Source organism: Pollicipes pollicipes, unplaced genomic scaffold, assembly GCF_011947565.3.
Source record: "Pollicipes pollicipes isolate AB1234 unplaced genomic scaffold, Ppol_2.1 Scaffold_6138;HRSCAF=7277_pilon_pilon_pilon, whole genome shotgun sequence".
Taxonomy (NCBI): Eukaryota; Metazoa; Arthropoda; class Thecostraca; order Pollicipedomorpha; family Pollicipedidae; genus Pollicipes; species Pollicipes pollicipes.
In genome coordinates this window covers 33,074,810-33,088,687 of record NW_023596818.1, presented here as the reverse complement: position 1 = coordinate 33,088,687, position 13,878 = coordinate 33,074,810, and the positions used below count along the sequence as shown (strand labels likewise).

General features: G+C 49.7%; 1 protein-coding gene across 1 annotated transcript; it reads left to right on the top strand.

Annotated features, from left to right (window-relative positions):
- Window positions 1-621: 621 nt before the first annotated feature.
- Window positions 622-11,876, top strand: LOC119105594 (low-density lipoprotein receptor). The gene is made up of 8 exons (XM_037229055.1): window positions 622-649; window positions 899-1,030; window positions 3,539-3,694; window positions 4,563-4,712; window positions 8,812-8,975; window positions 9,366-9,615; window positions 10,279-10,527; window positions 11,205-11,876. The coding sequence occupies exons 1-8, from the start codon at window positions 622-624 to the stop codon at window positions 11,261-11,263; spliced, it is 1,188 nt and encodes a 395-aa protein (XP_037084950.1). The 3' UTR covers window positions 11,264-11,876.
- Window positions 11,877-13,878: the final 2,002 nt, after the last annotated feature.

Here is a 13,878-nt window from a genome sequence, read left to right as displayed (position 1 = left end):
TGACGGCCTGCCGTGTTCCAGGTTATTCTGCTGCTGACAGTAACCGCGGCCGCCGCCGAACTCGGGCGGCCGTGCCTGCGAGACAGCAACTGTGCAGACGTGGCCAATAGTCGCTGCTGGCGGCGCCGCTGCGTCTGCGAAAGATTCTACGTGCAGTTGAACAACACAGCCTGCCTGCCGCGTACGTTGCAAACCGTAGCTGGGCATGCAGGGAGAGGCGTCTCGCGGCAGTGGCCAACAGCAGTGGACTTGGTTTGTCATGCTTATGTCTCTTAGAGTGTGCCAATTCATGTCGGGTTCCAATCGGTCGCCAGCGTGGGAAGTCGCTTTAGAAAACAAAACGACGTCACCTATTAGCTCCAGCAAAAATCGTAAAAATTTGATGTTATCCTAAGGCACAGTACATTTTCGTTTTATGGGGCACAGGCTGAGACGAAGGTTGAATAACCAAAAGATGTTAAGTGCGCATTCGCAAGATTAAATCATAAAAAGATATCAAAATGTCCTGTTCATTTTAAGGCAATAGATAACCTGACCCTGGCTACATTCATTTGGGAGAAGTAGAGAACAACGAGTTGGGCAAAAACACCCAGAGTTGGCTGGTTGCACAGGCTGATGCATATGGGACGTTGTGGGAAAGAATCTGAAAGTAAGGTCTCAACATGTTCGGGCTGCATTCAACACACGGTTATGCGCATGTTATATTGCTTCGATCAAGTACATTTCGCAGATACGTGTCACGGAGACCTTTTGTCGGATCTGCACTTGACTGACTGCTTGACGTGTTAACCAAAGCTCATAGCGTATCGGACTTGCTTACTGTGCCGACTTCGTCGTAAGGTCACGACATGGCCAGCCGGCCGTTAGCTGGGCCTTAACCGTACGTGTACTCCCACAGCGTCCCTGCTGGGCTTCCCCTGCGTGGAGGACGCCCAGTGCCGGTCGCGTGTCAAGAACACCGCCTGCATCCGCGGCGCCTGCCGCTGCAGTCTGGGCTTCTCCACATACAAACGGCACGCCTGCCTCGCACGTACGTTACACCTGCCATGACCCTGTTTCGGTCAGACAGGGCCGTCTTCTGTGGCCATGGGAACGTCAGAGCGTAGAGCCCATTGGTTGGCCATTTTCAATGCTTCCGGATGTTTCCAAACCTAAACTTAGGTTAACGCTTGTGTCATGTTTTTTTTATTGCTTAGAAGGGAATGCATCAATGGTAATCAGACGTCCTGAAATAAAGCTAAAAGCTAAAGCTTTTCTGCCCAAAATGCCGCTTTTTGGTCCTGGTGATTGATATTTTTGGTGATGACATCGAAAACTTGCAGCTGGCGTGCCATTCATCCATAGCATATCACAGACCACCATAAACACATCTTGTAATTGCCGTGCGAAGAATGTTGGTGACGATCTACGCCATTATTCACGCTGGCGTTGCGTCTACCTTGTTAGCCTGCTAAATGGTGCCTTCGTCACTGTCAACCAAGACTGCCGCCGGCTGAGTTTGCCGACGCCAGCCGCAGAGCTCGCGACTTGAAAGAGACGTGCTCACTGTTTGTCTTCATCGAGCTGGAATATTGAGGGAGACGCGTTCACTGTTGTCTTCATCGAGCTGGGAATATTGGGGAGACATGCTCACTCTTGTCTTCATCGAGCTGGAAATATTGGGGACGTGTGCACACTGTTGTCTTCATCGAGCTGAAAATATTGGGGGAAGCGCGCTCACTGTGGTCTACATCTAGCTGAAAATGTTGAGGGAGACGAGCTCACTGTTGTCTTCATCTAGCTGAAAATATTGGGGAGGCGTGCGCAGTGGTGTCTTCATCGAGCTGGAAATATTGGGGAGACACGCTCACTGTTGTCTTCATCGAGCTGGAAATATTGGGGAGACACGCTCACTGTTGTCTTCATCGAGCTGGAAATATTGGGGACGTGTGCACACTGTTGTCTTCATCGAGCTGGAAATATCGGGTAGGCGCGCTCACTGTTGTCTTCATCTAGTTGGGAATATTAGGGGGGGGGGGGGAGGATGTGCGCACTGTTCTCTTTATCGAGCTGTAAATATTGGGAGAAACGCACGCAATGCCGTTTTCATCCAGCTGGAACTAGGTGTCTTCATCGGGCTGGAAATATTGGGATGAGCGTTTACTGTTGTCTTTATTGGGCTGGAAATGTTGGAAGAGACACGCACACTGTTGTCTTCATCGAACTGAAAATATTGGGAGGCTCGCTCACTGTTGTCTTCATTAAGCTGGAAACGTTCAGGTAGTCTTTGAAATACCATATTGTAAGCATCATGTAGCCGCTCATGCAGGAGACATATGAGGACTGTGAACTGCACTGAGTGATCTTCAATATGGCCATTTCAGCTCAAAGCCCGATACAAATGTGTACGAATCTCCATGCCTTTTAGCGGCGCATACGATATAAACCGTTCTTACTTCTCATACTTCTTAAGAATTCAACTATTACTTAAAAACACGATAGACTGTCGGAGGCCAAGTTTCACATGACGGAAGCCAACCAAGCATTGGGGAGGGCAGCCCGACAATGGGATGGCCGTGACCCCGCAAAGACATGCAATCGAAACAACCGCCGGAACCATGACCCTGCGGAAACTCCCGCCGGGAAGCGTAGGAATGGCGTTGAACACCGGGACGTCTACCGCAGATTTTGGCGTTTGCAGTGCGAGGAGCGACATTTTGAGATGGCTTACACATAATGTGTTTGGCTCGCTATTTCCGCGGCGTACCAATAGTCGTGTCACATAATGTGTTCGGCTCGCTGTTTCCGCAGCGTACCGATAGTCCTGTCACATAATGTGTTCTGCTCGCGATTTCCGCGGCGTAGTCGTGTCACATAATATGTTCTGCCCGCTATTTCCGCGGCGTAGTCGTGTCGCGTAATACGTTCTGTTCGCTATTTCCGTGGCGTACCAATAGTCGTGTCACATAGTGTGTTCTGCTCGCTATTTCCGCGGGGTACCAATAGTCGTGTCACATAGTGTGTTCGGCTCGCTATTTCCGCGGCGTACCAACAGTCGTGTCACATAGTGTGTTCGGCTCGCTATTTCCGCGGCGTACCAATAGTCGTGTCACATAGTGTGTTCGGCTCGCTATTTCCGCGGCATACCAACAGTCGTGTCAACTACGTTTAGCGTCCTGTGTGAGATCCTGTGCATTAAGTCGCTTCACGAGAACACGCTTACATGCGTTCGACTATTTCGGGCACCTGAGACTGTGAGGAACAGTCTCCCTCGCTCTGAAAGTCGTGTGGGACGCGTCCACCACGCCTCCCACGGTGTCGCTGCCCTAGGCTGCAGGCGTCGGTCAACAGACGGATAGCCTCTAGGCCCAGATCATTTGCACATGTGATGCATGCATTTGACTGGAACATATATCTGTTAGCTATCAGACAATAAGGAACAATGAGGCCGTGCAATTAAGCGCTGCGATCTGTATTCTTCACACGTGTTCAGATCAATATGTTCCTATGCCACTAGGGAAAGACACCCTTCGAGTCAAATAATTCATTCTTGTTTCAGCGGCAAAACTGAACGAGACCTGCCACACGCAGGACCAGTGCCATCTTGGGACAAAAGGAAGCCATTGCAAGTTCATCATCCCACGAGTTATTGGCAGATGTCAGTGTCCGAACGGCGCTAGCCTAGTGGGAGCAAAATGCTTGAGATCTGCTGCAAGTAAGTGGCTGCTCTTGTTTGACTAACACTCTCGCTCATGCGCTGGTCAAGGAATATGTATAAACGTGCTCGCTATTTCATTATCTTGGCTAGCTGAATGGCGATTCTGATCGCCCGTACCCAAAGGCCACAGTGATGGTCTGAGGGTTCAACGTTAAGTACGTCGCACAGGGTCCTCTTGCCGTGAAAAATTTATTACACCCAAAATAAACCACCGTACAAGCGTTGGATATGAAGCATGGAATACACTTAGCAATCGATCGTGACACTAAGAGTACCCGACTTTGCTACAGCAAAGCGAATATTTCCTCTGATTTTTAACATTCATATGCTTAGCTTGCCACAAAAGACTTGAATGAAAGTGACAGTACGTGCAAGCGATGTATCCATCGCGGTTCATCATTTCATGCCGATGATTTATGCGGTATAGTGCGTTCTTCTCTTGCAACGAAGCGGTGCTTCGGCTGCGAGGCTTATCTGTTTTTGGATACATGACCATTACACGATTGCATGTTTGCTAACCGCTGAGCTGAAGGCCACACGACTGACGACATCCACCGACAGCGAGCCTTCAAAGAACTCGAACACGCGACTGTCATCCCTCACGACCAACGCAGCCTCGTCCCCAGAGCTTTCTATTCCATTTGCCCGAAAACTTTGCCCTAATTTGTTCAGAGGCTGTACGTTGTCCGCTGGGCACATGTCGGTCCGTGCCACACCAGGCGGACGTGTTTCGTTGCCGACGATCTGACGGTCTGTCCAGACGGTCTGGACGGTCTGGTCTGGTGTGGACGGTCTGGACTATCAGTGTTCGACTCTCTCCACAAGTATAGCACGATTGTGAGTGGTCGTCGCGTGTGACTGACAGAGCTAGGCAGCCGCTGCCAGCTGCCCACCGAGTGCGGCTTGATCGCGCACGCCCAGTGCGCCCAGCACCCGGACAAGCCCAGCACGTGCCGCTGCGCACCCGGCTTCACCGAGTCCAACGACCTCACCTTCTGCCGGCCGCTGTACAAAGGTAACCGGCCCGTACCAAACAAACCTCGGTGAATTATACAGAGAACAGGCTGCTGGGAGCCAGTGGAGAATGGTTTAGGGGGAGGATTCGTGTTACCCAATACTTTAGGGTGAACAACCAACTTTCTGCTGGGAATGAACACAACTAACCGACCGGTTTCCTGGCGGGGTTCGCGGAAGAATAGTCCAAATTCTGCCGAAAGCAAGAGATGCGCGGCTAGACAACTAGATACGTTCTAAGCAACCGGCATAGCTAAGCAAGCTACCTAGGCAAGCTAGGCAACTAAGCATAGCTACTGTTCAAAGTTAAACAGCCAGTGGCTAAGCACTACGCAGATGAACCTATGTGCTGTAAAAGGACAAGGTTGGTCTCCGGCTAGACGACTAGGTGGTTAGGCACCAATCGGTGGGTTAGCCGCCGGAAACGGCTGGATGGTCCGGCTAGCTGGCCGAGAGGCTACCAGATACTTTTAAAAGATGTAACTCCAAGGATTAGAGCCGTGGAATTGGAATGCATAAAGCCACTTGGTCTATCATTCAGTCAAAATAACAGATCCCTGCATGCTTTAACTTAGACAGTATTGTGTTGTATTTGAAACCACAAGTACATACTTCACAACCGCTTTTGATACAGCATACTTTGATTCATAGTGGTTGGTTGTGGTGGATTCTCCTTAGTTGCTTAATCGTGTAATGTAACGTACGTACATCTACCGGACTTCAACAGTCGAGCGATCCTACATAATCTGTAATCAGTATACTGACCGTGCATACAGGTCCTTTATCGTAGTTTATGTGGGGCCCTTGAAGACAATGCCACATGTGCCCAAAGTTTAATAGATATAAAACAAGATTAAGTAAAAGTACTCCACTCAGCACATTTTTTTTATCAACATGGCCTCGGGTGGGGCGTTCAAATTGACCCTCCCGAAGGTTTTTTCAAAATGATTTCCGAGCGGTGCGGCGTAGCCGCGCCGCTCGGAAAATTGAATAGCAAATTGATATGAATTAATTAAAAAAATATGAATAGCAAATAAAAAATAATAATAAATATGAATAGCAAGTATAAAATTGAATAGCAAATTGTTCGGCATCAAATATTTAAATGTACTCTGTAAGGTCGCTGACCTATGACAGGTCAGAGTCAGACCATGGTTTCAGCGAAGGCAATTCCTAGGAAATCCTTCAATATTATCCAACAAATGAGTGTTAGACGAAGCCATACATCTCTGAGGTGCTTTCTTAGGCAACACAACAGTTGAATGAGCAAATTACATTGACCTAAGGTCAGGTATAAAGGTCACACCAAGGTCAAAACCAACCTGTTTTGTTACTCCAGGGCTTGCTGTATGGGATAGATCCTGGTGCTCATTTCGAGTTCATTAAAGGCAGGAATCGCATTATATATATTTCATCGATTTCTTAGAGGTCAGAATAGGTCATTAATCTAAGATGACCCTGGTCAACATTTTGTTTAAGGAGCATACTCTCTAGCGTAACTTTTGTCGCTTAGTCATACGCAAAACTTAAAGCAATCTTGTATTATTTTGGTAACTTTGACCTTCAAAAGGTCAAAAAAGGTCACTGAACTTGAGTGATAATTCGACCTTTTACTTAGAAACGGTTATCTAGGTTCCGGGGGCATTTTGGAGACCAGCCTGGAACTTACCTTGTTTGACCTTTTTTGACCCGAAGATCATGGCCTAGAAGCTGAAACTTTGGCCTGAGTGAGTTCACGTACAGATCAACACACCTTGTAAATTGGGTGTTTCTAGCTTTCTTAGTTCCCGAGATCTCAGGGGAGTCAAATTGATCCCCACCCGAGCGAAGGGTATCTAGGAGGCCACCCGAGCGCGTGTTTACTTTGCAGACTTTGACAAACTTTGTTCTGGCTTGTAAATTTTCAGAAATACCTGAAAAAATGGCTTTGTTCTTGGTGTAATAGGAATGATTAACTTGCGATTTTCAGATCGAGCTGGGTAAATCAGCTAGCCCGTGGGTTGCCAGGTAGATTTAAAATGATCTCAGTTGCTAAAAAGTTGGTGGATGCAGTCTCCACTTAGCACTTATCAGTAAAACTGCTTGTGATATCTAGAATTGGTCATTGATCATAAAGGCCTAGTTTCATGAAAGGAAATGTGAACCTAAGCGCACCAAGTCGATACGAGCCGATCTGGCATGAATGGACGTGTCGGTGATACTGCGCTGTTTTTCGCTATAGCTTTTGCGTTTTATTTTTCATTATGTTCAATTCGCATAGTTTAGTACATACATTCCATGTGGCGCCAATCAGAGACTGTAATTTAATCTGATGAAACTAGACTTTGGTAACAAATTGGGCCAACCAGAGGGCAGCTGGCATCGGACGGAAAAACCACCGATCCGAACACTGCACCTTCCTAATATTCGCCGCCAGCCTTATCACAAAGTCTGAACATGAATGCACAAAGCCGAGACAAACGCATGATTCCAACAGCGTACGTTTCCAGCAAACAAATTTTTCACGAGCATATTTAGCCGTCCGTTAGTAGCTCGGCATTCATAAGAAAGTTTTCACTGAGCTGGGCGACGGCTGCCAATGTCTAATTCATTTGCAGGGTGCAACTGGGGCCATTTAATTTCAGGCTCCCGCTGAAGACAGCCTTCATTTTCCTTGCAATCGCGACGACATTTCAAATTTCATGCAAGAGCTCACTTCTGCGTGTAGGTCCAGCGCAGATCTTACGTCACTCACGCGGGTGTTTATTCGAGCACAAGGCGGCGCGTAGGCGTGTTCCTGGGTCCGTAGACGTGGGTTGTACTTATTAATCGTAAACTGCAAGCAAGTAAACCACTTGCATTTCTCCACTCCACTTCAACAGCTACACAATTGAGTGAAAGAGCGAACTAGGAATCCAGTTCCTACGAAGTAGGTCACACGCAAGGTACCTTGCGTAATGAAGCGCCCTGTGCAGAGCTTCACGCGTTAGGTAATACATCGTTCCTAAACATAGGTGCCGATATCTTTAGTGAAGAGGCAGGCGTTTATCATCACAAGCCTGGAATGAAACCTGAGAACATTACTGTATTTTTGTTCCAATAACTTCTCTCATTCCGACTCGTTCAGCTGAAGTTCAGGCCGGCGTTCTGCGCCTTCTGACAGCTCGGTCACCACGACTCGCCGCTGAGTGACGGCAGGACGTCAGAAGCTCGTCTGTTCTGTCCACTGGAATGCTAAAAACTTCCCTAACGTCATTCACTAAGATAGTGATAACATTCCTAGCTGGCTGCTTGTTTGTGCTCGACTTTGGAAGTGAATATTCTCGCGAGCACTCCGTGCACAAGAAGGGATTAGGCGTCACAAGATTGACACTGAGCAGATAATTCCGTTGTTTACGTTCGTGCTGACGCAACTCACGTATCCGTAAGCAGTGTTTGACCTCCAAAACGCATTGGCGCAGTGTGGTCTGCTTGAAGCGCGCCGCCCACGTGGACAAATATTACATTATCAGCTGTCTGGACGCTACTGCGCATTTAAGCTGCTTCTCAGTAGCCGAATTCTGAAAAATGTGCAGTGATTTCGAAATTCACAGTTTTGATTTCAATCTTGAATTGTAGTGATTTCGAAATTTACAGCACTCATCTGCGACTGATATCCATCGCTTTTGACAACGGGCCGCCTTAGATAGGACAGTACATCAGCCTCATTCCTCGAATAACAGCCAGGAGAATAGAGATATAGTTGGGTAGATGTTTCGGCCACATGCCTTTATCGAAACGATAGCAGAAGCACTAGGTCACGTTTCGATAAAGGCATATTGGCGAAATATCAACCCAATTACATCTCCATTCTCCTGCTTTTTATCCGAGGAATGAGACTAATAGGTACTACTGCCTTATCTATGTGAATAATGTTCCTCGCTAATGCACTGAACAACTAACGAACATCCATGGTAAAGACGCGCTCTGTTTCCAATCTAGGGAGCGTCTAACAAATGATGTACAAATGAATGCCAGCTATGAAGCAGCGCCGCCGCAATGATGTCCAGCTGGGCGTGACCTCGTCGCCGCCACCCCTTGTGACTTTCCTTTGATCTAAAACTTATCACGTCGGTCGCCAGAGGCGCCAGCGCTGCCGGCGGCGCTCGGTCAACCGTGCGTGGCGTCGGCCGCGTGTAGGGCGGCCGACCCAAACTCGCACTGCGAGGCCGGCCGGTGCCAGTGCGACCAGCCGTCGACCGAATGCAGCGCCGACAACATCGGCTGCTTCAACCACACCTTCCAGGTCAGTGACGCGCACAGGTGCCGCTTGGTCACTACTCTGAATAGAGTGACGCTCAGCTTGGCTGACAATCGCTGGAGCATTCCCACAAACAGGCCCACGACAATGACAACTGGCCTGCCCAGGAGAGGCCTCTAATATAGCCTGCTACGTCTCTAATCATGGCTCTCCGCTTCAGCTGACGCGCGGTCTAAAGTTTAGCGTGATGGCATCGATTTTTAAACGGCTATTAATCTACGACAAAGAGCATGTCAAACTCTGGACGCCATCATATTTCAGCAATGACTTCTGTGAGCAGAATTCAAGCATTCATATCCAGTGCGAAAGTCTGTCAGCCTAATGTTCTGAGATGGGATGACACCGCAGCTGGCCACGGCACTTATCGCCTTTCAGTGCCGCGCCACCGGTCGCTGCATCAGCTGGTACTTCGTCTGCGACGGCCGCGACGACTGCGGCGACGGCTCTGACGAGCTGCTGTGCCGCCCGCCGCACGGGTGTCCGACGCTGACGCACGCCTGCGCCAGCGGCCAGTGCGTCAGCCGAGCGCGACTCTGCGACGGCGTGCGCCACTGCGACGACGGCAGCGACGAGCTGGGATGCCGCCGCCCGGCCCGAGGGCTGGCCAATCTGCTGGCGCCACACAGTAATCGTCGGCGGCCTGGGCTGGCCAGGAGGGCGGGGCGACCGACGGGTGCCGCAGGATAATTGTCAAGAGCACATGGGGTTCATTCGGGTTCGTCTGGCTGCTCTCAGACGGGCCGGCATCAGAGGGCGTCTCGCATGGGCTGCCGGCACGCGGAGCGAGCACCCGCTGGCCATGGCTTCTCCGTATGGCAGCCCTTGTACTTATACTGCTTGAGGGTCGGGGGTAGTCTAATGACGATCTCTTGCAGGCTTTACGGATGATTTATAAGTATTTGATGCTGTCGTATTGTTTTTGTTGCTGTGTCGCGACGTTTGCCAATATTCCTCAGTGGTTCATAACCACAGAAGCCACACTTTCCATAGAGGTCTGGCTCTATTTCCCAACATGTGTGCATTTTCAGTATGGTTATTTAACCGAGGCAAGTGACCACTTAAGACGCGGGCTTCCTCGTCGTCTATGACCCCCATCAATATTTTGGTGGCAACGTTTGTCGACGAAACACGCAAGTGTCGGCGTCTGACACTGCGGTGTCTGTACCGTGCCCTGTCCACCCCCTACCCCGCCCGCACGAGTCCTTCTCTGCCTGCTCGCCTCCGGTTAAACCATGCCGTGCTTGCCCCCGCCCGTGCCCCGTCTCATAATGTCTGCGCGCGCCCGCAGCCTGCCCAGCCGGCAGCCTGCAGTGCCGCTCCGGTGCCTGCCAGCCGGCCGCCACCTTCTGCAACGCCGTGCTCGACTGCGACGACGGCTCCGACGAGCCGCACGCCGCCTGCGTGCTGGGCAGCGTGCGCGACGGCGTGCCCTGCCCGTTCCGCTGCGACAGCGGACGCTGCCGCTCCACTGCCATCCTGTGCACAGGCACCGACGGCTGCGGCGACGCCTCTGACGAGGCGCGCTGCCGCACCTGCAGTGAGTGACGCCACGCCCGCCCGCGTTACGCCTCATCTGTGACGTCACGCCTCACATGTGATGTCACGCATCGCCTATGGCGTCACTCCTGAACTGTGGCTTCACGCCTCACCTGTGGCCGACCTGCCCGTCTAGCACGGCCGGGGCGGAGCAAAGCAAATTGACGTGAAGAAAGTGCACGTACACGGCAGGCGAAGGGTGGCGCAATAGCTCACACGCATGGTCCTGTGGCCCCCCGTTATTGGAGGGAGCTGGAGGGGTCGGGAGATGGTCGGGGGACCCGATGTCATTCCATCTTGTGTTCCCCATCGTGGTGATAGGGGGTTCCAAACGTTCTGCTGCACTTCCAGCTGGGTCGCTCTCCTTAACACCTATCCTTAAGGTACGTGTCTCTTAGTCAGCAGCGTGCGATGGAGCTTAGTGATTACGAAAAGTGGATAGAAATGGTGAAAATGGTATCAAATTTTTCTGAGTACCGTAGAAAGCATAGTCGTTCAAAGTTGTTACGCAAGAGTCGAGCGAGAATGGCAGACGCTTCTGATGTCAATTTCGGGATAAGCTGATATATTTACTTCCTATGTCCGATACACCGATGTCACTGCATCCGTCTACAAGCGATATTAAAGTTGTGTCTGTCGCAGTATCCCGTACACTTATATTGTCATACCTGGTTGCAGAGTGCCCAAGCTTCAAAGCAAGAGCTCGGAGCAGCAAACCATACAAGTTCTATGGATGAAAGCTAGTTTCGTCGTGGTGAACAGTGCGATGTGCAGATGCTTGTGCGAACATTTGCGGTGATTTGTAGAGTGCGAGACCCTGATCGGTCCTGATCAGGTGGCTAATCTGCGCAGTGTCACAAGGATCCCGGCCACATTTGTCACGTGGGATCGCGTGCAAACTGGCTGCTACTATACACACACATATGCACACACACATCCGTCAGATGGCGACAGACGCATGCCGGCGTTGTTTGTTCATGCCATTAATGACGTCAGGCATTAGTGGACAGTGTTCAGCGAAGGCGAGCTGCTGCTGGCGTGAAAAGGAACCGGGTGTCTTCTGGAACCTGGCGCAGCCTTCGCCGTTGCCCTTATTTTCCCGCCGTCTCGTAATAATCCTAGTCGATGCCGAATGTGTAGGGAGAGTTAATGTGATATGTCAATGCGTTTGACTATGGTGTTCAGCATGCTGAGGGCAATCACTGCACAGATGTCAACGATCGTTGTTTTGGCTGGCTTCGAACGCGCTTCGACGCTGTGTCCTTGAAAGCGTGACAGAGATAATTAGCAATTGCATTCGAGCTCGGAATCTGACACTTTTTGTAATGTTTTTGCCATAGTTGTCGTCACATGACCGTAGTGAATACAAGCTCTGTGTCGTGTTATCTGACCTACCGACCGGAAAAAGCGGGTGACATAACAAGTGCAAATGCAAGTGCAAATGCATTGCAAGTGGTGGGTAGGGTAAGTACACTACAGGGTCACAACTTAAGTTTGGCACAAGGCGAGAGGCCTGCGGCTCCCTGCCTGATTGGCTCGCAAACATAGACGGCATCTCAGAAGAACCAGCACGGCCTCTGCTGTTTACATGAGAGTCGAGGTAGAGGAGGGAAAAGCGCAGGTGGGCCTCATCAGCTACGCAGTGTACGTCTGCCTTCACGTGGCCAATCAGCTTCTAACGCTTCTCCGCAAAACTTCCTGCAACTTTTTGATACTTTTGTACCCGAAGTCAGCGTTTCTCTCGGTGCTCTCCATCCATTTTCCTACACACTAGCCCTCAAGCTTTTCCAGAGTTTCTCGGTGGGACGGCGCCGTGGCCCCGAGGGTGGGTTATCCTCACGACATTCCGTGTGCTGAGCTTCAGCAGCTCTCCTAGGGCGAACTTTGAATGTGTCTTTGCCAAATCATGGCCAGAGAACGGCTTTGTTGCTTTGGCGCGAGTCTAAAAACTGCTTGGACGAGGCAGGCATGGTTTGTTGTATTTTTATCTGCCAAGTTATCTCCTAAATACTGCAAAGCTTTCATCAACCGCCGTTACATTCACAGACTCTCGATACGACGGCCTACACCGTGACTTCATAAGAAGTCTCCGAAGAAGAAAAAAATTCGGAACACACATTTTTGTCCTTTTAAACGCAGTAGTAGTCATGATTACACTGCACTTTCGGGCAATCAGATGCAAATAGCACTTATCATTCATTGCGCAGCCCTTTTCTTGATGGGCTGCAGGAAGCCTCGTTCTCAGCTTTCAGTATGTGGTTTTCCGTTTTTGTGACACCAGACACCATCTCACGACGTCACCACCAGAGTGGCATCTTTGATTGGAGTGCTGTGGCGATGAATTGTATGTATTGCTGATGTATGGAGACATATTGCTGATTCACTTGAAACTTCACGGCTACAAGAGCCGATGAGCGGTCGATTTTCGATGTCACGTGCGTCTTAAGAGTATTTACGTAATGCACCATCTTTTTAGGCCAACAGATGATGTCTGAGCCTTCAATTAAATTACTGGGGACATTGCCCAAACTTTACCATTTAATTGGTAGCTGATCTACGGGGCATATCATCGCAGAAATGGGACTTGCCGAGCCAAACTTCCGTCGATGTAGTGTTTTCTGTAAAATTAGTCAGCAATTAGTGCCATACTTTTTAAGTATTTCTCCCAAAACCAACACCTTGAAATGATTGATCTAAAAATCGTATAGCATGGAACTAGGGAAACTCAACAGCGTACAAATTTCAATTAATTTGAAGCTTCAATGTCAAATACAGCAAAGAATGGCATTTGCGCAAGATAGGTTGTGCACCTGTATTCACCAATGCGCATAATCTCATCATTGTCATTGTAAATGTACGCCTTGTTGGCATCTTCGCATCATGAGAGTTTGCGTCATTATACTCATATCTACGCCACTCATGGCGTTATGATATGGGAATTACGGTATCTGGAAATCCGAATTGTCACTTATCTAGACGCTGTAGAAATGCACCGAGGATGACCCAAAGGGTCATGCCCCTCTCCCCGTGATTTCATCCGCCCCCACAGAAACCATAGGCTCTGGCGCTTTTGAGGGCGTCCTACAAAATAGGTATGCACGGTTGGTTACCTCTCAGGCATCTCAGAAAAAGTTATAGTCTATACGTTGAAGCTCATTGTTTAAGCGGTATGGTGCACCCTTACCTGCTCTGGCGTGCACATAAACGTACGTAAGCTTGATAAACGTAGCAAACTTCGTTGCCTGTATTACCTGCTACAAACCACACATAAAGACGTAAAGGCATAAGGACATCTGGGCAACAAAGAGCCACAAGGGCGCATCAAGGCTGGTCTCCTCAGGCTCTGTACACA

Coding starts and splice junctions, on each gene's coding strand:
- LOC119105594 (XM_037229055.1), top strand. CDS start 622: ATGGGACGTTGTGGGAAAGAATCTGAAA. Junction 8,976..9,365: donor GCTTCAACCACACCTTCCAG/GTCAGTGACGCG, acceptor ATCGCCTTTCAG/TGCCGCGCCACCGGTCGCTG. Junction 10,528..11,204: donor GGCGCGCTGCCGCACCTGCA/GTGAGTGACGCC, acceptor ACCTGGTTGCAG/AGTGCCCAAGCTTCAAAGCA.